This window comes from Pseudoliparis swirei, chromosome 2 (genome assembly GCF_029220125.1).
Source record: "Pseudoliparis swirei isolate HS2019 ecotype Mariana Trench chromosome 2, NWPU_hadal_v1, whole genome shotgun sequence".
NCBI lineage: Eukaryota > Metazoa > Chordata > Actinopteri > Perciformes > Liparidae > Pseudoliparis > Pseudoliparis swirei.
In genome coordinates, this window is record NC_079389.1 from 11,222,480 (window position 1) to 11,249,381 (window position 26,902).

General features: G+C 41.0%; 2 protein-coding genes across 4 annotated transcripts; one reads left to right on the forward strand and one right to left on the reverse strand.

Moving 5' to 3' along the window:
* The first annotated feature begins 81 nt into the window (after nucleotides 1-81).
* Nucleotides 82-23,716, forward strand: LOC130199999 (coiled-coil domain-containing protein 148-like). Of its 3 annotated transcripts, XM_056423950.1 has the most exons (15): nucleotides 82-164; nucleotides 1,231-1,312; nucleotides 1,533-1,680; nucleotides 4,669-4,772; nucleotides 6,492-6,583; nucleotides 6,691-6,842; nucleotides 8,834-8,929; nucleotides 9,073-9,254; nucleotides 10,057-10,195; nucleotides 13,007-13,213; nucleotides 19,985-20,125; nucleotides 21,318-21,436; nucleotides 22,324-22,441; nucleotides 22,622-22,756; nucleotides 23,326-23,716. In XM_056423950.1, exons 3-15 carry the CDS (start codon nucleotides 1,564-1,566, stop codon nucleotides 23,467-23,469), a joined length of 1,746 nt encoding a protein of 581 aa, XP_056279925.1. In that variant the 5' UTR covers nucleotides 82-164; nucleotides 1,231-1,312; nucleotides 1,533-1,563; the 3' UTR covers nucleotides 23,470-23,716. The 3 variants fall into 3 exon arrangements, with proteins under 3 accessions (XP_056279925.1, XP_056279908.1, XP_056279918.1); XM_056423933.1 differs by lacking the exon at nucleotides 4,669-4,772; XM_056423943.1 differs by lacking the exons at nucleotides 4,669-4,772; nucleotides 6,492-6,583.
* On the reverse strand, nucleotides 23,600-26,658 carry upp2 (uridine phosphorylase 2). The gene is made up of 7 exons (XM_056423961.1): nucleotides 26,473-26,658; nucleotides 26,238-26,352; nucleotides 25,974-26,132; nucleotides 25,734-25,848; nucleotides 25,304-25,513; nucleotides 25,031-25,177; nucleotides 23,600-24,815 (listed from the first exon to the last, which is right to left on the reverse strand). Exons 1-7 carry the CDS (start codon nucleotides 26,523-26,525, stop codon nucleotides 24,673-24,675), a joined length of 942 nt encoding a protein of 313 aa, XP_056279936.1. The 5' UTR covers nucleotides 26,526-26,658; the 3' UTR covers nucleotides 23,600-24,672.
* Nucleotides 26,659-26,902: the final 244 nt, after the last annotated feature.

Genomic DNA, 26,902 nt, shown 5'->3' on the forward strand with positions numbered 1-26,902 from the left:
AGTGGGAATGGGGGAAAGCAATGCGTACTCCTGATTGGTCGCGACGGGAGCAATGGGCGTTTCATGTGATGTTTGCATTGCGGAGTTGCCCAATAACAGACGAGATGATAGTTTCCGTGGTTACAAATGTGTGTCAACTGTACAGAGCGGAGGGATTTCACAAGGTAAACTGGGATTCAGTGGGTTAATATCGTTAATATCGTATCACCTGCATCGTAAAGACGTCGTACTTGTGTGGGTTTTTATTTATATTACGAGGTGTTTACGCCCACAATATTATTCACATTTATATTAGTCTGGATCGACTAACGCCAACACCGTCACAGCTTCTCCATCTTCCCTGCCCTTTAGTTTCTGTTTCTGTTTGTGTGCTCCAGTATTAATGTTGAACGATAGGGCTGCAGCTATCTGCTATTTTCCTTATTATCGATTATTTTCTTCTTAATTGATAAGCATTTCTGTTGATTTAGCTAGTTAAGTTGTTTTTACGTGACTTGCTTGATTTGTCCAAACAACAGTAAAGTATTCAAAGGGAGGGCTTTAACTTTACTTGAGGACCAGCTAATACTTTCACTTTTGGAAAGTTGTAACCAAGAAACTTTGGGTATTTCCCTAAATGTCCCTCTCAAGTAGCCTATGGACAATCGTCCTGAGGTAAATCAAACGCAAATATGTTAAGCTACTTTTATTTTCTCTATCCTTACTGTAGCTTTTCATTTTGTGTTGATAGTTGATACATAATAATATAGGTCTTCATTACATTTTTTGAAAGAGGACTGTACGTCTGCCACTGACATGAGCACAAAATAGCAACTGTCATCAATTGATCCAGAAAACAACGTTTTTATTTTCGTCGTAGATTAAATCCTCTCCTGCATACTTCTCACTAACCCTCTCCACAGTGTACACAATGGACACAGTGCCTGTGAGGCCGTACATTTTCAAAGCTTAATCCAAAACAAAGGCATATAGATAGATGTTCCAGAAGAATATCTGATCACATCGAGCACAGCCCGTCCCCTCCCAAACTATAAAACTTGTTACAGTCGACTGATTATGTCATGCAGACCTTGATGGCAAAGTTTGCTTTTTGATAGACTTTCTTGCTTTAGGCTTGTAGTATCTTGTCAATCATTTGAGTGACCCCACCAAAGTTACCAGTGCAAGTAAAATGTTGTCTTTTATTAACATGTTTTGCACAACCTCTGTATGTATGTCTTTATTTTGCAGGCACTAATGCATACTAATAGGGCTCTACAGTGAGGAGTGAAGGGATCTGCATACGTTCATTACAAACTACAGACCAGAAGAGGTGGGTAAGTCAGCAGCAACTAGGTCTGCAACATTACTGACTTGTAACATGGTTGCCATTGATCTGTTGAACAGATTTGACCTTTGGTCCCCAAATGGGTGTCAAGTCTTTGATGCTCACCTTAGAGGCAGCATTGCCTGTATTTATTCACCTGTCTCGTTGAGTCACAGCTGAAGTAAAAAAAAAAAAGGCTTTACTTCTGTTTTTTTCTATGCTGAAGTCAGCATAAAACTTTACTTCAGAAATCAAGAATGAAGGGATCTTCGACGATTGGTCTCGGCCGCTCAAAGTACAAACCGGCTGATTACAAAGAACTTCAAGCCATTGTTGATGCAGAACGCCTGGAGTCTCATCTAATTGGATTAAAGGTACATTTAGATTGTTATCAATATTGTGCCTGTGCTTAAAACAGCAATGTTATTATAAAATCCATTCTTGTTTCACTTAATGACAAGGTGATTCAACAGCAAATGAAAAAGAACAACACAGTGATAGAACATGTTTGTTTTTCCCGAGAGCAAACAGTCCTCATTACCCACCACAGGAAGAGTTTGAACCTGATTTTAATGTGAGGTGATAAAACAGCATGTGTTTAATAGTGGTAAATAGTCCAATTTATTTCTGTTTGTCTCTACCTTTCATTCCTCTCTTTTACACACCACATACTGTAAAGAGATTCCATATGAAAACAGGCATTGCATAAGCTTTAGAGTTTACATTAAGCGTCTTTGAGTATTATGAAAAGCGCTATAGAAATTTGATGTATTATTATTATTATTATTACATTAATAAGAGCAGCAATATCACTGCCATACACAATAGCATTTATTGCCAATTTCATGAATATTAATGTGGTTGCATGGGGTTTCTATAAAACTGTTTGAAGTTCATAGTCTCACTCTGAGAAGAGCAAAGAGTGAATGCTAGGGGCAGTGGAGATAAGGCTGTTGGACCTGCGGTGTTTTAATTGGTAAACTGTGGCAGAGGCCTTTTAGTATCAGTACGGTTGCCTGTGGCTTCATCCAACCCAGCGCTCTGCATACTCAAGATAAGACCTGCTATGTTGCCCTGCTGAAAGGCTTTCTGAGCATCTCCCATTGGTGATGTGGCTGAGGGGGAATAAATGACCATGAGTCATCTCAAGCAGGATAATTTTTTGCTCTCTAAAAAGGGACCGGCAGCATTACTAAAACAAGTGTTTCCCCTATCGTAAACATTAAACAAAAAAACAATAATTCAAGTACCCACCCAGTTTATGAAAGAGAACCACCACACCTTTTCATTGAGATACAAAAGGCCTTTCCATGGAATACACTTCAACACATCACAACAGGAAATACACAGGTGTAAATATGTAATTAAGGTTTGTTTAGCTGCTGCAGATTTAGGGTCCTGAGCTGTGAGCGAAATTACTCCTTCTTTGCTACATAATTCATATATTTGCTGAGTAAGAGACTTTTTTGTGTCCTGAAATATGTGCGACAATCTCACAATGCAAATTCAAGCTCACCGAGAAACATGTTTAGTCGCCGTATAATAACCTAGAATACACCGCATTGTGAACGGAAGTGGCTTCTGATATTTTACAACATGTTATTACATCTATTTTACGAGGACTCCGTAAGTCTATAAATCATTTTGCAAGCATTGGGGGTATCGGGATGATATTAGGAGAGTTTTCTCCAACATTCAGAGAGATTCTTCCAACGTTAAGACGGCGTGTCGATGAATGTGTCTGATTCCCTTTTTCTGGCTCTTTGTATTGTTGAAGCGTCCTGCAGCCACCTCACATGATGTTGCAGGGAGCAGTAAATGAGTGAACAATAGAATGTTGCAATTATTTATATGTTTGGTAACATTTGTCCACTGTTATACAATAGGGGGAGAGCCATGCATGTGCACAATAACTCTACAGTCAAGTCCAGACAAAAAACTATTTTACTGCATTATGCTCCTCTAACTAGCAGTGGAGCCCCATAATGTGGTTCTATAACAAATATGTTTTACTTTCAACTCTGTATACTCTAATACTACAATTTGTATTGATAAATGTCAAGGTTGTGATTGACTCATAAGAAATAGATGAAAGGCACTAACATCTGACTGTGAATCTGCAAAGGCTGGATTAAAAGTGCATATAAAAAAGAGATTACCCAAAAAAATGCTGTCATATGCATTAAAATGTGGATTGTCAAAGATATGAATATTGGAAATAGAATAATAGATTTTCTCCAAAATAGTTTTCTCCAAATAAAACGTAATGCCCGTTAAACGGGTGGATGTGTGGTTTAATAGCCAACATAAGATGGATATGGTTGGATGTTAATAGATTAGTTTTATTTGGCACAGCGAGATTGAAATCAGCTGATGTAAGTTTAGCTTCAGGCACAGTTTCTGTTCTCCACGGCAGCCTATTAGACAGCCAATGCAAATTAACATCACATAGGAGGCCTGGAGGAGGCATGGGATAACCTCAATTTGGCCTTTTTCTTTCAGAGCAGCACTCGTTTTAGATTGAACCCTGTAGATTCCTAGAACTATAAAATGGGCATCACCTTGAGGGCAAAAGCAACAAAAGCAGCAGCAAGTTGAAATGCAGATAGTCAGTCACAACATAAATTAACACCTTAGTCCTTTTGATTTCCCATTAAAATGAAGTTTGTACCCAGATATTAGTTATTCGAGATATTCTTTTGTGCAGTTATCTGAGCCAGTGGACTGTGTATAACAACACTGATAGGATATTCATTTACTTCATGGAGACATTTCTGAAGGAGGGCCTTGTTCTTTCATGATGGAAAAGGAAAACAAATTAGATTAAATGAAGACCTCTACCTCCCCCGCCTCTCCTAACCACACGTCTCATGCATGTCACGCATGTTTCTACTTGATTAATTAATTTGACGCTGTTTATTTTGCTTTCTTGGTTTAACAATGATACTGTTTCGGATGATTTACCAACATTTATGGTGCTCTCAAAGACAAAATGTTGCCAAAGGCTGAGGCAAATGCCTGTATAAAAATACGCTTAATGGGCAAAGAGCAAGGGAACTTATCCGTGGCTATATAGGAGAACAAAAATGACCCCATTTTTGGTTTTACCGTCCTTGCAACATTATGATTTATTGACTTTATAGTTCTCATGCTTTTCCTCTGTTATAAAATGGTCCAGATAATTGACGCATTAAAGTACTCCAGACTCAGAATTGTCGAGATGAAGTCAATTATTTGCAGGAGAAAATAAATGTCATGGCTAAAGTGCATTCAATAGCAACACTGCAGACATTTATTTTTCAGTCAGAGATTATTCCAGTTCTCGAGTGTATTCCTGCTGTGCATCAAACCTTGTCTTATAGGTTCAGAAGACTTGTTGTGCAGCCAAGGCAACCAAGGAGAGGTCCATACTCCGGCAGCAGAGACAGGTGTGGAGCAGAGAGTGCCCCAGGCAGCAAAAAGCGGAGTAAGAGCCCCCTATTACGCCCTGTCATTATCTGCTGCCGTTTTCTGGATCTGCGATTACACCATGCAGTCGTTCCACTTAAGCTCCATTGAGCCCAGACAGGACTCTGCATGGAAAAAAGGGTGTAAAGAGGGGGAATAAAAGTAAGCCCAAAGAGAGAAAAAAGGATCAGTGAGAAAACAAGAAGAGGAGAAGAGTAAGATTTAAGATGATTTTCTTGCAGTGGTGACATTGAATTAAAGGGTGAAACACGGAGAGAAGTGGATGGTTTGAGTTATGTGTGGGCAGAGAAGTATCCTGAGGAAAACTCTCCCCTCTGTGCTGAGGCAGAAGTGTGGGACCGGGGGCCCCAGCGGTGTCATGCCTTGTGTAGTGAGAAGGGCAGCTCTAGCTCTGCGGTGCAGCTTGTTTGGCTGCGTAATGACTGTGTGTGAGCCACCCAAGGTTAATGATGTACACAAGCGTGAGCCTCGGTAATGAGCACAATCATAAAGATGTGTCACGGCTTGCAACCCTCAACACATATGTCTAGTTAGAATGAAAAGCCACCTTATTAACTGGTAAAACAGGCAGGTATATCTCTATGGTTACTCTCTTTATTCACAACCACGTCAACCCCTGGGCCAGTAAGTAAGAGGTAACAATAACAGGAGCATCCTCCGCCGTGCTGTTAGTGTGATGCTGCCCACATCATGAGACATTATATCCCCAATTTGTTTTGGAGATATCTGAGTCTGAGATAGTATGTGTTTGTGATATGTACCCATGCCACCCCCTTATCTCCAAAAACACTAATCCTTGCAGTGGTAGAAAATGACGAAATAAATGTATTTCAGTAACATTTTGAGGGAATAATACCTTATTACCTTCGCATTGAAAATGCCGGAAGGTTATGTTTTGATCGCAGTGTATTTATTTATTTATTTATTTATTTGTATGCGTGTTATTCGCAAAACTCAAAAAGTATTGAACCGAATCGCATGAAATTTGGTGGGATGATTGTTTATTATCCGGGGACCAGTTGATTAGATTTTGGGATCGATCGGGTCAAAGGTCAAGGTCAAAGGTCATGAACAGGTCAAAATCTTTCGCAGAACTCAAAAAGTATTGAACCGAATCGCATGAAATTTGGTGGGATGATTGTTTATTATCCGGGGACCAGTTGATTAGATTTTGGGATCGATCGGGTCAAAGGTCAAGGTCAAAGGTCATGAACAGGTCAAATCTTCTTGAATCACATGGAATTTGGTGGGATGATTGGTTATTATCCGGGGACCATTTGATTCGATTTTGGGATCAATCGGGTCAAAGGTCAAGGTCAAGGTCATGGAAAGGTCAACATCTTTTTTTTTACCATAGCACGATACATTTTTGTCCAATTGGCATGCAACTAATGCCAAAATGTTCATAATTCAATGCCCAATCTTGTGATATGCGAAGGTATGCGCTCTACCGAGTGCCCGTTCTAGTTTTAGTTATGCAATTAAATCGTACTTCCTTTATTTACGTCACTACATTTATTTCACAGCTTTAGTTGTGATCGATCATTGTGGATTAAGCTTCCTACCAGTACACATCAATCATTTATTTCGCAATATATGTGCCCAGAATTTCAAGTTATTTTTAGTCTTTTCTTCAAGTGACATTATCTTGCAGTCTTGCAGGTTATGTGTCGTATTATGTAAAGAAACACAGTTTACTCTTTCTCTCGTGGAACAGGCGGAAAGCTGAGAATGACATCAATGATTTTCTAGAACAAATCAAGCCAAATGGTAGAACAGATACTGCCATCTTCTCGCTACAAGATTATGGTAAATTACACTAATATTGTTGATTGTATTACCTACTGTCTCTTCATCAGTCTCTTCTGTTCATAACTACTATGCTAATGTGTGTCCCTGCATGTCTGTGGGTTCAGGGCGGCTTCTAGAGAGGGAGCAGAAGGAATTCTGGATGGCCACGGTGCAACCTGTCCATCAGCTCACAGATGACCTGCGCTTCAGACTGGGCGAAGTTCAACATCAGCAGCTCACTGCCCATCCATCAAATTGGGAACATGTAATACAACAGGTATATGAATGGTATGAAATAAAGACATGTCTGAATGTCCACAGCGACTTTGACCAGAGGGCTTTAGTGGAAATGCCAGATTTAAAACATCTATCTCGCAGAAATAGCGTCTTTTGCTGCACCTGCTTTGAAAAATAAAGTGGTTTAACCTTTTGGGAAGTCTTTGTCCGCGGCTGGTAATGAACCATTTGGGAGTATTCCATCTTGTCAGTATACTCCGAAGGGATTAACAATGAACCTTAGTTGTGCTCACTCTCTGCCGGTACCGAACCAAACAGTCTATCTAGAACATCTAACAGAAGTTAAAACTCTCCTGCTTGTCCTCACAATGATCTCAGTTTACACGCAGAGACGTGTCCACTGTCCATGAATCTCTTGTTTGTTAGTTATCCACAGTCCCTAAATCACCCGGTCTGCTTTTGACTCTCTGAAGCTCTAGAGATGAATGGTGAGATTAAGGAGTAAGCGGGGGTCTTTAAAGACAGACCAAACTTGGAATGAACCGCCTGCCATCCGTTTGGTCGCCTCCGTGCGGCTCACTCATGCTTGTTTCTTTCCCATGACCTCCTCTGCTCTTGCTGGCCCACAGCCCCCAACCACCTAATTGCATGGGCACAATAGGACAACCCACGCACAAGCACACGCACACGCACACACACACACACACACACACACAGCCATGATGCCTCTGCTTTTTGTCTCTCTTTTTATTTCATGTCTTTTAACATCAATTTGTCCTATTCCTTATTTCACCGGGTTACTTAACTGTCTGACTCACAACAAATCGAAGACAGATGTATTTCAGGTGCAACATAATTACACGCCCATCCCCGTGTGTTTTTAAATGAAAACCAGAGTCAGAAGAAAATGAGCACTATGTTAAGCTCTACTGTATAAAAAAGAATTCAAAATGTACATTTAGACTGCAATTTACCCCCATCATAGGACTGGTTGTTAAATATTTAGAATTGTTTTGACACTATCTATTGTTGTGTTTTTTTCCAACAATTTAGGAAATAAGTAAGTCAAAGTTAAAACTGTGAGAATTGCACAGTTTATTTCTATGAATCATGATTGTCAAACAGTATTTATTCTTAATCATAAATTGTGTTACGGTTTCAACTAGATAGACCAAACTACGACCACTTGCCCATCCACTCAGCCATCCATCATTCCACATCAGGTGTTGTGGAATTCTGAAATCTTTTGCTATTTTTTGCCATACTTAGGAGTCAATTACTTCTACCTTTTTATATTATTGATATATTTTATATTCCTGTAATCAACAGAAGGGGTCCCCATCTTTGTCATCCCATCCAGGCTCATAGCATCTGTGTTCATATTTAATTAGAGGGAAAAAATAGCTTTGCATTGCAACAGCAAAGAAGAAATATGGAGCACATCTATGCATTTTATGTTTTTGTTCTTGCTTCCTTTCATTAACAACGTGTTACTCTACTTGATATATTAACAGAAAAATCTACTTTGATTTCTCTTATGTCTATATTCCCTTTATGAAACAGAAACGGGCCTTGTCATTTGATAAACATCTCAATTTCTAACAAGCGAGTATCTTGGAAAATAAACAGTTTCTAATTACTTGCTATTACTAAATCATTCTCCTGATAACATGTTTCTGAATCTAGACATCTGGAAGAACAAGCTGGAGCTCAGTTCAACCAGTACTGTTGATTTGAGCAGCCATGACATAAGAGGGGGAAAGTGTTCCAGTCGATTAGCTCTTGAGTCTTAAGTCCCAGTCTGAAGGAGAAGAGATTTCTCGAAGCACTATTGATATAAAAAGATTTCCTGCTCAGGGAAAGATGTGGACCAATTTTACTCCATGTGATACTAAAGTGACAGTTCATACTTGCCAGTTTTATTTTCCTGTACGAAATCAGATCAAACTGTGCTAAATCCATGTTTGTTTGTTTCTAAGCTTGTGTTAAGGATACACTTGTAATGTTGTTTTTTTATCGTTTGATCACCAGATAAACTTTGTGAAGGACCAGCAAGATGACATAACTGCACAACTTCAGGCAGAGTACCTGGCCCTGGAGGGGGAGATCATTGGTCTTGGCTTGGATGTAAGTGTTTTCACTGCTCTTCTAGATCTCCTCCTTTTGAACAACCTCCATTCTGTATTGAAGCTCCTACTTGAGCTACAGTGTGTCGCAAAATCAAAACATTGCATTAAATATATACAAATTGGTCATATCGTCCTCCGCAGAAATATCTTACTAGTACTTCGGATAATCTGGTGAACATAGAAAACATTCCGGAGGAGGTTTTGAATTCAGACTGCCCTTACCCAGAGCTGAAGGACTCCCTGATCCAGGCCTTCCACTTCCTGTCAGAAAGGTACCAGAGGAGGCTGCAGAATCTCCAAGGTCAACTGCAAACGACTGACAGGTAGGCTTAAGGACCACTGCAGTTCAGCGTTGCTGCTTTTAATAATTCTAAATGCTTACACATTTATTGAACAGGAAGATTGTCGTGACTTTTGCTGCTATCAATGATTTTCAGCCATCCAATTGTGATACATGTGTATGCAGAGCTCTAGTGTAACTCAGCAGATCAAGATGAAATAATAAAACTCAGCAGGACATCAACAATATAAAGAGGCACAGTCACTTTACTCCCCAGCTACAGTCTGATGGACATCACAAGTCTTGCTGACCAGGGGGTTGATAATATCAATATGTCTTGATTTTTATTTCCATGTGATCGCGCTGTTAGCTTCTATGAGTAATTTATCAATATGTATCCTTTTGAAAGTAAGTGAAATGATGTGGTCCAATACCCATACTTCCAATATTATTGTATATGTCCCAATACATAATATGTCAAATGTAGTATACTAAGAACACCAGGATGTTCTATTGCATCTGGTTGTACGCAAGCCCACAATCCTCTGCGCAGTGGAAGATATGTCACATCGACTGAGCCGCCGAGACAGTTGACGGCATGATGACAACTCATTGACAGTTTTCACATACAATATACTCGGATATATGAGAAAGTGGGTCAAAGTTAAAGGCGCAGTGTTTTTATCGAAAGTAGTATGTCCCAGTTGTATGCATACTGCATGCCAAGGTAGTATGTGCTAAAAGGAAAAAGGAAAGGTTTGAGATTTGGAACACAGCCTATAGTGTCATTGTAGTATTTATTTTTCGATATGGTCATGTGTTGTCTGGATTGGAATGTCTTTCAGGTTCTGTGGCTGGTGTGCAGATGACCACCAACGCTTCCTGTCCACTTTGTCACAGTACACTTATGACATCCCCAACCACAGGGCACTCTACATGGACATGATGCAAAGACTCTTCCAGGACAAAACTAGACAAGAGCTGGTTAGTACTTTGGCAAAACCACCTGAGCACGGAGACACACACACACACTCGCGCGTATAGAAAAATAGTCATAGTTGTTGGTCTTTTTTTAATAATATTTTAATGTATCAACAATTTTGAAAATCAATTATTGTTTATGGTATATTTCAAGCAAAAGCTTGTTTAAGGCCCTCATGTGTATTGGGACGATTACATTACCGTACGTTACATTACATTACATGTCATTTGGCAGACCCTTTTATCCAAAGCGACTTACAATAAGTGCTTTCAACCATGAGTATAAACTCAGAAGAACAAGAATCAAGAAAGTTACATTTCTTCAAGAAGGTCAAACTACAAAAATACCATAAGTAAGTGCCATTCAAGAACCCCTGAAGTGCTAATCTGTTTTTATTCAAGGTATAGTCGGAATAGATGTGTTTTTAGTTTCAGTTGTTTATCTGGGGAATTGTCGCTGAGAGAAATGCTCTTTTTTTCATTTACATGGACACCTTGAAGCTGCTGAACTACCTAAATTAAAATGTGTTGACTGCTGAGCATTTGGAGGTTATTTGTATGTATCCCCCCCACCCCCACTATATATGCCCTTTTCGATGGAAGAAACACACATGCACACACTGTATATTGATGCACCAAAACTCACACCCATCTAAAAATGTGACTCCCTCCTCAGTCTGAAGCCTCCCTGCAGTGTGAGTCCCAGACTCCCTGATCAATGTCGCTCAGTAGCCGGAGCTGAGCACAGACACAGATAAGCCTGGACAATGAGCCATTAAAAACACAGCAGGACGTGTCATGTCACCCACTTTGGACAACTGGTTAATGCCGCCGCCTTGCATCGTCATGACAACCACCGGCGGCACTCTCCTCCTCCCTCGCCTGCACCCAGAGAGCTGTCCTCATCTTAGTTCCAGCTGGGTGCAGCATTTCGAGTTGACATCATTCAGCCAAACTGATCAGTGTTGGGGGGGAAAGTTATACTTTTATTACAGGCTTTTTTAGTGAAGAGCGATGACATTGGTATCCCGTATGCTCAAAGGAGGGTCCTCTTGTTAAAGTGTGCTCTAAATGAACCAGCATTTATTTTTTTATAAAATAAAAATAAAAATCATGTCTGCAGTAGCAGTAGTCTGCTTTGGGCAGATATATTCGTCGTTGGAGAAGTAATTCCCATTCATAGCAGTGAAGCATTATCCTGCTTGAGCCTTAATATTTTCCTCACATGCCATTTAGTGCCGTCTGCGTTCAATCCTTTCAGAATGATAACATAATTTACTATTGCTTCTGTCAGTGTTCTTTCTTTAAATTTGAATGCAAGATACAGCTCAGTTTTTACAGCGATAGCAGGTGTGACATAAAACCAAAGTTCAAGGCTCCGTCCAGTGTAAATATTTAAGAGCCGTGGTGATAAATCCCATATTATTTTTCAATTTCTTTGTGGGGGTGGGGATGAGAAGAATAGTTTGAGAGAGAACCTTTTTTTTTTTTTTTTACCCAAAGGAATATAGAGTAGAAACCTATGTTTCTACTCTTTAGAGAATTGGTGACATTTACTTACTTTTCTCTCTTGATCCCAAGAAGTCCTAAAAAATATTTTGTTATTGCATTTTTTCTTTTACGAAACTTGCAACTTCAATCCCAGTGCATATCACTATCTCAGCAAAAAATACTCTTTATACTGTGCGTAAAAGTATGTGGAGATGTTCTGTGTTCTTTGTGCTAACCTAAGTGTCACTAGGTTGAAGTGAACATCTCCCTCTGCTGGATGGGTGTCTTTTTTGGTCTATTCTGACATACTCCTTGATGTTCTCTAATATAAGTAGTTTCATAGTAGGCTAATGTCGACATAATATTCCATGGCAAAAGTGGAAATAATTCCTTTTCCGACTGCCTGGGCAGCGAGTTTTTTTCTCTCCTTTGTGTGGCGCAGTCCTCGAGGAGACAGCCCTCTGCAGAGGGAATGTGGATGCAGCAGTTTCACTAGATGTCGTGCCACTTTAAGTGTACACTGCTGTGGGATGGCTCCACATACATCTAATGTGTTGGCTAAGGTGCAAGCATGCGTATGTGCCAACACAAATTGCAAGCATGAACACATACTGTGTTCTTGCCCACTCACAACAACACAAGGAAGGGTAGTGAAGGAGAGGACACGAGAAAGTGAAGAACAAAGGGTGGATCTTCGTCAAGTTCTAAAGTTGTGCATTAATGGACAGGATTTGCTTGACTGCCTCTGTCACTTCTATTCCGTTGGCAGTTCTGTCAGCTCACTCATTTTCAATAAAACCAGTCAGCCGTCTAATGCCTTCCCACCGCCAGTTAGCCGTTATTAGCCCGTAGATGACTATCATTCCCTCTGTTCCAATGAAGCAGCCAAGTGATGCAGCCACCGTGAGTGCTGAAACAATGATGAATAGCTACAGGCAGTCCTCACACAGAAAGGAACTATTTTCCTTCAGGACATTTCACAGCCAGGAGAGAGGGACCATTTTATACACCAGCAGAGCCAGATCTGACACACAGTTTTCCCTCTGGTCCTGCTGCCGTTATTATAGACGGTATATCATGGAGTGGTGTGTGTTGATTGCGGTTTGTGTGTCATCAATTGTGACCATCACTATGAATAATACAGCAGTGTTGCCCTGTGGGCGGCAGGGCAGTCCTTCTTGTGCACGTGTTTCTCATATCCATTTTGGGGGTTTTAGGTGATGCTTTTGATGTTTTTTGTTCAATGCTTATATGAATCAATAATACACTTGAGCCCATCCCACGTGCAAACACTGCCTTCTCCGTGCCATATTGGTCTTCCAGGTGGAGCATGAACGTGTGTGGGACCGGCTGCGCTTCACCCAGGCACAGCTGAGAGTGGTGACTCAGCAATTTCAGCGAGACCAGGAAGAGCTGTTGGCCAGAGCCCTGTTCACCCTGCAGGAGGCGAGGCAAGCCCACCAGGAGGAGCTGGAGTGCCACAGAGGCCACCAGCACCAGCAGGACATCTGCTCACATCTCAGAGAGAAGGTTAGCGTCTTGTATACCTTCACACCAGGGGCTGTCAAAGTGTAGGAACATGTCTAACTTCACAAGAAAGCCCTTTTTATGTATGCATGTGTGCTGCAGTTCTGAGCATCCATCCCACTTGTACTATGGGCAGGAAGTGGATGAATACCTTTGATAGTCTTCTCTGCAGCTAATCCAATAGGAGCTCTCTGTGATCTACTTCATATTTTTTAAGGCACACTCACTCTCATTGACTGATGGAGTGAACCCGTATGTATTAAACCTCCTTTCCCATATGTGGACGTGATAGTTGTGAGGCAGCAGACGTGCATCTGACTGCCTTCTTGTGTACACTATATCTGCTGACGAGGCTGCAAATTACTCCAGGCTGCTTGACAGCATCTCTCGCTTTGAGCTGCCACATGGGATGGGCTGTGAATGCAAACAAGCTAATAAGGATGGTGTCGCAAACATTATGTAGCTGTCTCTGAGGGGTGCTAGTTCACATTCACACTACAAACAAGTTACTCATGTGAACAAATCCATGTGTTGTTGATGCAGTGCCGTGCAGATAGAATTTGCTTTGCCTGCAAGTAAAAAAAAAAAAAAGTGCGTATGTCCTTTGGCTGATTAGATAAGAAGAGTCTGATGTACTGAGCTGGTTGGTGTGGGCCGTCCCACTCCCCACTGAGCCTAGTTTAGTCAAATAACCGGGAGAAGAATGCTGGTTTAGGTTTCTTCCTTCCAACCTGTGGAGTTTGCTTGCGCTCACCCTCTTGCTCATTACGACGATCTTTTTTCCTCAGTGTTTTTTACCCCCAAATGTCCCCAGATGTCTCTTGTGGACATGTATAACTGATCTCTGGGAATGTCAGCCAAAGTTATAGTTTAAAAACCATATACATATTTACATTATATTCATGGAAGGTAAAACCAGTTACTAACAATCCAAGAAGCTTACTCTATTTTCTGTGTTGGGACAATAGGAACACAACAAGAAGTCACTCTATTAATTATGGGGTGCATCCCCCTTGTCTTTTATTTTAGGGTTTAATTTTATAGTAAGGCTGCAAAATTGTGACATAGAAATGGTCTCTTCAGTTCATAAGCCGCGTGTAAATGTGCAACCTGTGCAACAAACACTGAAGATAAAGCCAACAGCACTCTGTTTTATTGCAGCACACCTGAAACCTTTGCACATTTCTCTTGCTAAACCTAAAACAAAGGTTGGAAAAGATGTATGTGCAATTTCTCTGGCATTACTCGTCTTACTTTAGGGGCACTTTTAAAGTGGTTATTCTAATTTTTTTGCGGCATTGACTTGTGTAATTCATGTAGTCCTACAGTTTCTAACAAGCAACAGCTTGCAGATTCTTTCACTTTGATGAGCATAATGCATTATATTAAACGGGTAGTTTTTCGCCGACCTTGCTTTTATGTAGCTGATTATTACAGGTAAATGGTCCGTGTTCACTTTATCCTCTACTGTGCTCTGCCATTTGCTGCTGGTTTAAGTGAGGCAGAGTAAATTCACGGGGACTTTTCATTCTGTCAGAATGAGTTACCTTAAATTCAGCTGCAACAACTACGCCATAATAAAAAAATGTTTTAAAGGATTTAATATGTTATTCAAGACAGTAACATGTCCATGCAAGCTCTTGATTTTCTGTATTTGTGAAAACAACAGGGGCCTTTGACTCTCAGTTTGGGTACATCTGAAGCAGAACATAAACTACTGTTGCAAACACATTTCTGAGTTTGGTTTTCATAGCTCTGTGAGACAATAAGAACAATACAATCACCCAGACATTTTCATTCCCATGATTTTTTCCACCTCCATGTTTTTTGTTTATTCAGTGTATGTGCATATCTTTGAGTTTGTGTGGAGGCTCAGATGGACGGACGCCTGTTCGCATCCAATCTCTTTTTTTCCGCTGCCTTTATCATCCCAGCAGAGTGGCACAGCGGCGAGACTATATTCTCCTCCGGTTTCTTTAACACTTTGTTTTCTGCAGCTGCTCCCTCCGACCTAAGCAACTCTACCGACTCTATTGCACCCTTATATTTTGTGTGTGTGTGCTGTATAATGTGGTAGAAGACTGGAGCACTGCAGCTGGCAGGCCCCTTCTAAATGTATCAACATTTAGATTTCATGGAGGACTCAAGGTCAATATCATGCTCAATCATTCAAGAACAATTCATCCTTAACTTAGGAAAATAAACAGCCAAATAGGATTGCACATTGGTCACATGAGTCACATGCAGTACATTAACACCCCTTGTTGCAGCTTGTGACCACGAGTTAGCATACACACAGAGCTGAAAGAGTTTAATGTAATGCTCCTTTCTCATCATCCGACCATTTAGAACAATTTAACACAACACGTCATTCACCCATTCACACCCAGTTTGATAATTAAAAATGGATATTTTTTAATTTCACGTACCCTGGAGTGCCTTAATGCACCCCCATTTGAGAACCACTGCTCTAAGGAACAGCATTTTTGAACGGATTGAATAGATAAAGGACCGCTGTGCATGGTGGTACTTGTTAAAGTCGTTAATTGCTGACTTGTTATATTTTATAGCTGTGATTATATGCAAATGATCACCCTCGTCATCGCATCTGCTCTGTGCTGCTGTGGGTTCAGATGAAAGTATATATTGGACTGGTGCTGGTCTGGTTCTTCTGACCTTGTGATTGGGAGCATGGCATGTGCTGCCAGCTCTCTACTGAGGAACGTGGGAGGAAATCCAGGGTAATTGATTTCTGAGTGAGCTTGTCCTTCTGTTTTGGAAAGGGTAATGCTGTCACACAGACAATAGCATCTTCCTGGCAACCAAAGAGTGGCCATGCAAGGACGGCTGGCTGGATTCATGAGTCTTAAGACGACATTACTGGTCAAAAAGGAAGTTGTTCAGCAGCTCCAGGTGTGATATACTTGTATATGGTGTGTGTTGTGGAAACGACAATGGCATGGATGAGTAAGATGAGTAGTAACACTGCATGCATGAAATATATATAACTCAAAGAATGATTCCTCTTCTCGAATCATCAGCTGTTGGTTCTGCGGTGTTCTGGCTGCTGTCCTTGTTCCGGTTCATTCAAGCCCCTTTCTCTCCCTGCTTTCATTTAGCCTCCTACACTCATCTTACCAACAGGCATCTTTGATGAGCGATTGTGTTTTCCACATCGGTAAATAAAGCTGGAGGAATGACAGATTGTTGCAACAGGTGGGGAACGGATGAGCAGCCCAGCATGAAAAGCAACACAACAATAGAGAGGAAAAAAGGCTTTTCTATTTTTTTCATTTCCTGTTCTCCAGAGTACTTTACAATATAAACAACACTTACCGATTATTGTATAGTGTCTTCAAAAGTTGGAAATCACTTGTTATATCAATGTTTTTCTTCTTTCCTCTAATAAGTGATATTTCAACATATATAATAAACGGTATGATTCAGATACCAAGTATTGTATTTACATTTGAGATAGTATTGGCCCCAAAAGAAGAATAATTAAATGCTTCCGTTTAGTTGATGTCCGATCTACAGTGTTGAACAACAGGAGATAAGACGGTTTTCCCCCCAAATACCCTTCGATTTTGAATTTGTCTTCAAGTCCAGGAAAGCGTAAGTGACACTTGATCATTATTAAACCACAACGATGCAATTGAGCTCTAAATACAAATGTGTCTTTGAGCTCTGGCTAGATATACCTGTGAATGTAATCTTGTTATTTTCAGTATTGTGCACAGAACCACAATACCAGTGACTTTTCTTCTATTCCTATTCAACTGTTGCATAGAGTCCTTCAAAGTCCTTTGTTTATTACTGCCATTTAAATGATCCCGTGTTGTTGTTCCCCATGTACAAAACATGCATTTTCATACAGTAAAATATCTATTTGTAAATTCAATTCAGTTTATTTTATATAGACCAATATCACAAATTACAAATGTGGATACATACGACATCCCTGTCCCAGGACCTCACATCGGATCACGAAAAACTCCCAAACAATAGAAACCAAACTTTCCCGGAGGAAAAAGGGAAAAAGCCTTCATGAGAGCTACAGAGGAGGATCCCTCTCCCAGGATGGACAGAAGCAAGAGATGTCATGAGTACTGAGTGAACAGTGTTACAGAGTTACAACACATTCAATGAGTATCACAGGAAGAAGAAGTAAAGATGCCTTTCTACAACCCAAAAGCTCGAGAAATACTGAGTATAGTTTTCTCCCATCTGAAGTGACATAGCAGGGGATTCCAAACTTGTGGAATTGGATGATCCGTGTGCCCGTCCTGCAGCAATCAGTCCGTTATCTGGGCGCTGTGTGTGAGCAGATCCCCGGCTGTCACTGAGCGTTAGCGACTAACAAGTACAACTCTTCTTTCCGTGGTCGTGGAAGGGACACGGCAGAGCCTCGGTGGTTGAGACGATGCGTGGGCCACATATGGTTTCAGCTGACATCTTCGAGGAGTTAATTGCTTGAATGTGTATAATTTTCTTTTACAAAATCATGTACCTGTTAGAAACCTTAGGAACATTCAGATTGTGCCTGCTGTGGTAATGCAAAGATAATTGCATAGTCTCATTTTTTCTCATCTCTTCTTCGTGGACATTAGTTCTTGTCCCTTTTTAAAGATTCGGTATATCTCATGTGTCACTCGGTCGAGTGCTACCACAAATGATGGAGTGGTGCTGTTCATATAGATAAAACACATGTCGACAGTTTGATGCTATAATTCAAAGCAAAGATATTGGTGCTAGATTAGTATGCGTTCATACCTTATCTGTTTCATTTATCTGTTATCCATTTAAAGTGTGTCATTAAATGACCTGCAATTACAATACAGGCTGCTGCAACAGCACCCGACAGAAGACATACCGATAACTGTACAGTTGTATTCAGAAAGGCTTTGAGCAGGCTGCCGTGTGTGGATAAAAAGGCTCTCATTCTTTTGTTATTCTGACATCTCTGGAGTCGTTTTTGTGCTGCCATGAAAAAGATGGTCTTCCATTTCGCTTTTGAATTCTCAGAAAATGAGATTCCGGTGACAAATTGCTGTAGACTGTACACAATGACCATTTTATTTTCTTTGTGCTGCCTAAAAGGCCTTTTTATCTCTGCCTAAACAAGAAAGACGGACAAAAAGACTTCAACCAATGTGGCTCTTCCTGTGTTTGTGTAACTATGCGATACAGATACACTTCAGATTGTTCTGTGACCTTGAGTGACCAGTGCAACTGAACTTTAGATGCTTGCTTTATGACAAAGATGGTGTTATCTGTCATGTGATAAATCTTAGTTTTTAAGTCTGTATGTGTCAAAAATATGCTTTCCAGACCCAGCAGGTTGTTTACACACCTCATCTCTCAATGTTCCAGACATCAAACGGGTATCTCTTATCGGGGCCAGGCTGGAGTTTGATGGATGGTTTAATTGTGTGAGCTAGTTTTTATAGTTTAGTTTTTTTTTTCTTTCTCGAAAACACCAGTTTCTTTAATTTCATTTTCAGAGGGAGAGAAGGAGAGAATGACGAGGAATGACATGCAACAAATGCCCCCAGGGACTCGAACCAGGGCAGGTGTTCAGCTTCTGTGTAAGAGCCCGGAGGCCAACAGGACTAATCACGTTATGCATAGTTTTACTCAGGGCAAGAATCGTAGTTATTGGAGCCATTAGTGTGACCTTTTCCCATTCGCAAAGATTAAATTACACAAGGCAGCAATATTAGAATCAAAGCTAACACCAACAGGTGAATATCACCACACACAAAGGAAGAAGCAGCAGGACAAATGGACAGTGCAAGACTACTGGAGAAACAGTTCTGGTATGAGTTACTCAGTCACTACTCTGGATTGTTCTTCCGGTCACGAATATTTTATTTTGAACCCAGCTTCAGGAAAATATAGCCCTAAATGTCTGATTTCTAAAGAAGAGGCTTGTTGCAGCTCCAGCTTCAACACTGTCAGTTGGAGGTAGATTAGAGGAGAGACGGTTTATTGACGTCCCCTCTCAAACACACAGCTGCTGCTTATTCTCATGCGGACATCGAGGATGATTGACTTGATGGCACTCGGGCTAATGTGTGTGTGTGAGAGACCATGTTAATTTGCAGTTCATTCCTTCGGGAATTATGAAGCTCTCCACTGATAGATCTGTGAATCTGTCTCCCCGATTGGAATGCAACACTCTAATACCCAGCATGCCGCAGAGAGGCTGCTGCGTAACGAACCTGTCACTCACCCGCCAGCAAATGTTGGACTGAATATGTGCATGAGAGATAAGTTCAGACCGTCTGTTTCCAGATGTCTAGTTGGGCGAGTTAAGATTGCTTTCTCTGCAAAAAAAAGAAGCACGGAAACACCATTTTTTTGTCAAAACAATGTATCTCTCCATGTATAGTGATTATCATATTTTAAAGCCTTAAAGCTTAAATGTAGGTGATAGTTGTGTTTGCCTTTTTAAAAATGATGTATGATATCTTTCCTGAATTGCCCCTTGAGGACCGAATAAACAGTAATACCAGAATATGTTTTATTTGTTATCGGGCTTAAACGCCAGGGTGTTCTTTATAATTCAGTGCTTTGACGTGCCTTGAAGTGATCTGACGAATGTGAAAGGAAGTTTTGACACCTCTTCTTAAGTTCATTCCACACGTCGGCTCCGTGGCAGTGAGGCTCAGCCGGTGGTCCCCCTGTGAGTGATTCTTTCAAGACAGCTGCTCACGGGAAATAACCTCCTTTTTGTTTCCCCCTTGTGTGTATTTGCATGTGTCGTTGTAGCTGCAGCAGTGGCGGGCTCAGCAGGAGGAGGTGGCAAGACTGGAGGCAGCTATAGCTTCTAGACAACAAGAGGAGGAAGAGGCGAGGCGAAAGAGGGAGCAGGAGAAGGAGGCTGCTGTCAGATCACAGCACAAAGAGAAAGTAAACGGCATCACACTGAATGGATCGTTGGTTTCCCTGCAGCATTTCCTTCATATCGAAATGTATGCCTATGAATATGTCCATCACATTTCATTTTATTATCCGTTTGTTTGATTTCACAATATTTGTAAAAACCAAGTAACATTTTTAAATGGTGGAAAGGCAGTCTCCATAAATAGTACAGTAATTATTCTTTGTAGATACGATAGCAGGTGGTATTTGTCATCCGGTACCCACAACTTTCATATATTGTACCTTGTTGATCTAGATTATATGAAGGAAAACATAACACGATAATTCATTATGAATTGGTATGCTTCTTTATCATGCCGCTATCCTCGGCAGTCCTTAGCAGAAATGATCTGCTGTATATTTGAATGGACAGAAGGTATAGATGAGTAAACTTTAGATGGATGATTATCCATATAAATAGTCATATTGGCTCAACTGGATACCAAGCTGAAAAGCACCAAATATATTCATATACATATAAATGTGGCACGTCAGCTCATGCTTCAACCTTTTGGCGAGTGGAGGGATAAATGATCTTGAACTAAAAATACCACTGAAAGTAATTTTATAGAACCACTGGAAATGCTATGTTCCAAACTTTTAAATAACTTGTTTGCATTAGATAATTAATACATGGCATATTTTGGGACATCTGGAGCTTTGTATAGATAAAGGACATATACTATATCTGCATACGACATCATCAGGTTTTCCATTGATGCTTCAAGTTGCTTCCCATTTGTTGCAACATTGACATTTTTTTTATTTACAGGTACACATGAAGATAAAATTAAAAGCAAACATTGTTAAAAATCATCTGGGTATTTGGATCATTTCATTTAGTTTTCCTCATAGGTACAACAACTCCACAATGTGTGTGTGTTTATTTAATTACCTCATTCTGCTTTGACACCATGCGCCACCTGAGACACTCTGATTCATGCGAGTATTTAGGCTGCATTGGATTCCATATAATATAGGCCAATAGTCTGCCAAGCATTGAAATATCATCTCATTCTTTCTATTTAAACTTATCTGATTTCTGCTCTGGCACAATCAATAGGAAATGATGATCTTAAGAGCTCTGTGGGAGTCAAATTAGTGGGCCTGTGGCTTCTTTTCTCGCGGCTGTCGTTAACTTTTTGTTGTAATTCTTTGTAAATTGTTGTTTTCCCCCCAGGTCAGGCAGTTTTATTTACAGCAGCAGAAGAGGAGGCAGAAGCTGGAGGCGGGGGATCAAGAGAGACTCGCTAATCTTAGGAGTGTCATGGAAGAACAGGCAAGGCGAGATAAAGAAAGGTGAGTGTTGCTAAAATAGAAACCAGAACCCGAAGAAAGCATTATTACCTTTTGCAATCCAAAATATCCTACGACTTCATATCGACTTGTAATATCAGGCTTACTTCACTCTTCTTTATGGAGCAGCTAGGTTTAAATGTTTCCCACGACACAGAATATCTCTGCTGCTGTTGCTTCAATTTGACTATTATTTAAATCTGTCCATGCTGAGTCATCCAACTTTATGGAAGTGCAATTCGAAATGGCTGGACTGTACCTTTAACTGAAAGAGAGACTACCGGAGACTGATAAACAGCACCTGGCGTCAACATAACTCCTGAATGTCACAGACGGGTGGCTTTGGCTCAATGCTCGGCGGTTCATCCTCTGGTTGCTTTCCAGCAGCCCACTGCTCCTAAAGGGCTGAGGAGGAGTTAAATGCAGAGAACACATTTGATGTATGTACCTGTATGTATCTGATGATTATAATAAATAATAAGACTGTAGGTGGATTTTACCTTTAACAAGGCTCAGCTGCTGTCATTTCACTTAAAACCTTTGCTCAGAGGGAGCAGGTAAGAACTGCATTTTAGTTTAAAACACCCTGTTTGGTGCAATTTTCTTAGCATTTCTCTGCAGGCATTCAAATAGACTGGCATTAAAACCAAATAATGATTTTGACTTTGCCTGTGAGAATGAACTTGGCATGAATGAGAACCACAATCACGCTGGGGCTGAGGAACAGATAAAAACAGACGATGGAAGAGGAGCTGTTCTTTGTCGGCTCCATGAAACCCTCCACCGCCCGGAGGCCTGCTGTGTCAGGAGCGATGGGTAACGTTGGGCGGAGGAGAGGAGCTGATCGGGTCCGATGTGCACACCCTGTGCGTTGACTGTGTTCCCTCTAGGATCCTGTTTCGGGCAGATATGCTGCAGCGGCGAAGGGAGGAGAGAGAGGCGCAGGAGCTTGAGTGGCAGAGGGAAGAGGAAGAGAAACAGAATCGCCTGGAAGTTCTCAGAAACCAGGTGGAGCTCCAGATACGCCCTTTCAACCACTCTAGTTTCCTAAGTTGGAATGACCCAAAGGGAAGACCTGAACTCATATTGTTCCCAGTTGAGACATCACCGCCACCCTATGGCGGTAAATCAAAATAAAATGATCACTATGTGACATGTTTCCTCCCCCATCCCCCCTCTTTATCTAAGGTTAGGGTGGTGGCAGAGGCAGACCCAGAGAGGATGATGGCAGATACAGAGGCTTGGAAGGGTCGACACGTGACTGTCGAGGAGTTTGAGCTCCAAAGGCCTCTCTATAGCATCAACACGTACACCGACACACAGGTGACCCGTTATAACATCCAGTCTCTTGTAACCTTTAGCTTCTTTTTTTTATTCCGACAAAAGCTCTCCAGCTGCATGCTCCTTTGCCCCTACCTCCTACAAAGTATACATCTTTCCCCAATTACCTTGAATGTTTAACCATTTACGTAATGTTTATTTACATCTGAGGTGAAACTGACCAGTGACCCATGCAGTGGAGGCCAGTTATGTAAGCTGGTGGGCTGGTCCGTTAATGTTTTACCTCCATGTGAGAGACTTGTATACACAGGCTGCATCTCAAGGCCAGCAGGTCAATCGGTGTGCTGCGGAGTCTCTGCCTCTGTCTGGTTTCGTCATCACGGTTAGAACGTGCTTATTGTGTAACACGAGCGGTGACTAATGGTTCTCAATCGAGCAAATCTTCTCCTCCAAGAGCAAACTGTGAAGGATTAGTGATTAATCTTGTTTTTAGTGTTAAATACAGAGTGAACCACAAAAACAAACAATTGTAACAGAGTGGGGTGATTTAGTGGGAAACAGCTGGATATGTATTATTCATCGTGGATTTTCTTTTAATATCTGTTTTCCAGATTGTGTCTGATCCAAGAGTGCGGGTGGAGCAGGCTCTGCGGGACGCCGGTCTGCAACACAGCCAGTATGCCAAAGAGGTCCTGTCGGTGATCTCACCCCCTAAACCCCCGAGACGAGATACCAAATCCACACTCAAATTCTGACCCGGGGATTGTTTTGGGTCACATTATTAAGTCAAACCCATTGTTCTGGTTTTATCTCATTTAAATATATACATTTTATTAAGCGAAGAATGATATTCACAGTTGAACAGATCACACAGTTTAGCATGAGCAAGTGACGAAAGGCTTTTATTATTGTTGACTTTTATTGAACGTTGTATACACTTCATGAGAAATACAGTATAATACATTATCATTATTTGACAATAAACATATACCTCTAACAGATTATGATTACCTCTCTGTATATCAATATTTATAAACTGCTTGTGTGGCAGGAACAACTAAATGTCTGGTCCATTTCCTGTTTCATAAGAAAAATGACAATGATTTAGCAATCATTTGCTCACACGCCCAACAATTTTTGTTGAGTTACAAGTGCAAGTCAAATATTAAAATCAACATACAGAACACATTCTTTAGAAAATGAATGTTACCTTACATAAATGCCAGAGTATTAAATATTAAACGATCCAATACATACTTTCATATACACTAACGTTCAAAAGTTTGGGGTCACTTAGAAATGTCTTTATTTTTCAAAGAATAGCAGTTTTTTCAATAAAGATAACATTAATCAAAAATACACTCTATACATTGTTAATGTGGTAAATGACTATTCTAGGTGGAAACGTCTGGTTTCTAATGAAATATCTCCATAGGTGTATAGAGGCCCATTTCCATCAACTATCACTCCAGTGTTCTAATGGTACATTGTGTTTGCTAATCGCCTTAGAAGACTAATATCTGATTAGAAAACCCTTGTGCAATTATGTTAGCACAGCTGAAAACAGTTATGCTGGTGATATAAGCTATACAACTGGCCTTCCTTTGAGCTTGAAATTTGAAGAACAAAATTAATACTTCAAATATTATTCATTATTCCTAACCTTGTCAATGTCTTGACTATATTTTCTATTCAATTTTCAATTCATTTGATAAATAAAAGTGAGTTTTCATGTAACACGAAATTGTCTGGATGACCCCAAACTTTTGAACGGTAGTGTACTTATGCAACATACTTAATATTTGAGCTTCATCAATTAAATCAAAGAAATCATAACTTTTTTAATAAGTGTCTAATACACATATTAACATGTTAAATACAGTATATGTACATATCCACATATCAGCTATTTACACTCTATTTGGGAAGCTGGGGTTGGGAGGGCAGACGGAGGGATTTCAGACAGCACGTCCCAGACGCTTCTTGATGAAGTGGGACACCAGGACTTGAGGTCTCTGCTGGTACTCCACCAGCACGTCATGAGAGGACGTGATCTGGTCTCCCTCGAAGCGGTCCAGCAATGCAACACAGACCACCGCCCCTGGAGAGAAAAGGGAGATTATTGGTCACATAGTACATGCTAATTTCCTTAGTCCTCGTGTCATTGGGTCGAATCATAAATCATCCGACGATCATATTCTGTACAGTTTATGGCCAATATAGAGGTGTTGCATAGGCAAGACTGTATCTTCAAAGCCAGATAGTCTCTGTCATTGTACGGAATGTACAGAAGACGTTTTGTCACTTCAACACTACCTTTGAGGCCACAGGCGCGGCACATAGCCGCAAATACGGAGGACTCCATTTCAATATTCCTCACTCCGGCCGCGTGAGCTTTCCTGAGATACTCCAGTTTGTCTTCATGAGAGAAGGAGCAAAGAGCTCCGTCAAGTCGGCCTTGACCTGGAGAGACACAGCACAAGATCTGTCACGATCCGACCGATGGATTTGATCTGTCGATTTCTCTGTGAACTCAAACGATGTGTCAATATGACCACAAACCACCTGAGCGAGAGATGCTGTGTTTACCTTCATAAAAGTCATGGGTGCACAGGGTGTTTCCAATCACTGTAGGGAATTGTTGAAGCTCAGCGGAGCACTGCAGAAGCTCATTGGCCAATCCCTCGTCCAGCTCAGTGCTTCTGGTCACAACTTTACCCAGAACCACCTGCTCGAACTGGGGCAGGAAGGAGTAGTCCACGGCTTTATCCGTGACCACCACAGTCCCAGGAGCCAGACCTAAAGGCGACACCAGGCAGACAAGTACAATATGATTTATTTTAAAGTCACTGCCTGATAGCAAAAAAAAGTCCTCTGAGGCAAATTTGTAATTTGTGATAATGGGCTATACAAAATAAACTGAATTGAATTGAATAGCCAGGGTGGGAGAGAGATTCTGTGAAAGCACCTTCTGGAAAAGGTTTTCCAACACTTCCAAAACAAAATGCAAAGTACTTACCAACACCGCCAGATGTCCCGAGGCGCAACAGGACCACGTTCCGGCACTGAGCGTGGTGCAGCAGTTTGATGAGCTCATGCAGCATTATAGAGATGGAAGGGACCCCCATGCCATGCTGTGATGGAAACAAGATCAGGATGGAAATGACTTTAAAAATAATGACATTATTAAACCAGTAATGCAATATTTTGAAGCACTTGCCAAATAGGGCAGTTTATGGCATAGTTCTGTCATACTTACACTCATAGAGAGCACGGGTCCCACTTTATACATGCAGTAGCGATCAGTGGCCTCGCAGATATCGACGACTTCCTCTGGGTTTCCAGGCAGCTCCAGTTCCTGGTGGATGAACTGGGCGAAAGCCTTCATTCGATTCGCGCTGCCTCCAACACAGACAAACTACGGGAAGCAGAGAAAGGGGACGAGTGATTTCGATGTTCTCGCTTTTGAAATCCTCCAAACCCAAAATCATTCAATTTGATTTTTTTTTATCATTTCACAAACCTTAAGATCTCCAAACATTTCTGGAAGATTGTGAGTCTTGGTGCCCAAGCTGAAGTGGTAGAGAATATCCTCCTCCATGGCGTCCAAGTAGGGATTTTTCACTTGGACTAGTTGTCTACAAGCAATATAGTACGGCATATTAATAAAGGAATGGATTACCAAAACGTATTACAATGGGTTTTGAGCGGCGACAACAAGTAAATTCCAATCTGAGTACATGTTCCCAAATACTTACTTGATATACTCATTGTGGTCATTCCCCAAACAGTTAAGCAGAATTGGTGCCATGACTGGAGGAGACGCTTTGAAATCCAGTTTAAATTTGTTGTTTTAAACCTCTTAACACTCGTGGCTGTTTTTGAATAAGATTTGTGTCTGGCTGCAGAGCTGATATAGCAGTGACATCTGGCCCTGCCGCTGATTGGTTCCAGAGAGAGGAGTAGCACCCGTCCTTGCTCTCACAAAAACATCCACCGGTTCCAAACAAGCGGAGCGAGATCAATGCTGTGAAAACGCATTGGCCCAGTTCCAAAGCGTCAGTGTACCTTCAAAAAGAAAACCACCTGTGGTGGTTGAATAACATAAGTGTTATGACACGCAGCTTTCCCAAAGAACACTGAGATAATCTCTCACATTGACATGTAATACATTGTTGTGGCGAAACA

Bases quoted from the DNA above. Each gene is read 5' to 3' on its own strand.
- LOC130199999 (XM_056423950.1), top strand. From the start codon at position 1,564: ATGAAGGGATCTTCGACGATTGGTCTCGGCCGCTCAAAGTACAAACCG. The intron at 9,255-10,056 runs GTAGGCTTAAGG...AATGTCTTTCAG, and splicing joins CAACTGCAAACGACTGACAG to GTTCTGTGGCTGGTGTGCAG. The intron at 10,196-13,006 runs GTTAGTACTTTG...TTGGTCTTCCAG, and splicing joins ACAAAACTAGACAAGAGCTG to GTGGAGCATGAACGTGTGTG.
- upp2 (XM_056423961.1), bottom strand. From the start codon at position 26,525: ATGGCACCAATTCTGCTTAACTGTTTGGGGAATGACCACAATGAGTAT. The intron at 25,849-25,973 runs GTAAGTATGACA...TTTCCATCACAG, and splicing joins GACCCGTGCTCTCTATGAGT to CATGGCATGGGGGTCCCTTC. The intron at 25,178-25,303 runs GTAAACACAGCA...GTGTCTCTCCAG, and splicing joins CACCCATGACTTTTATGAAG to GTCAAGGCCGACTTGACGGA.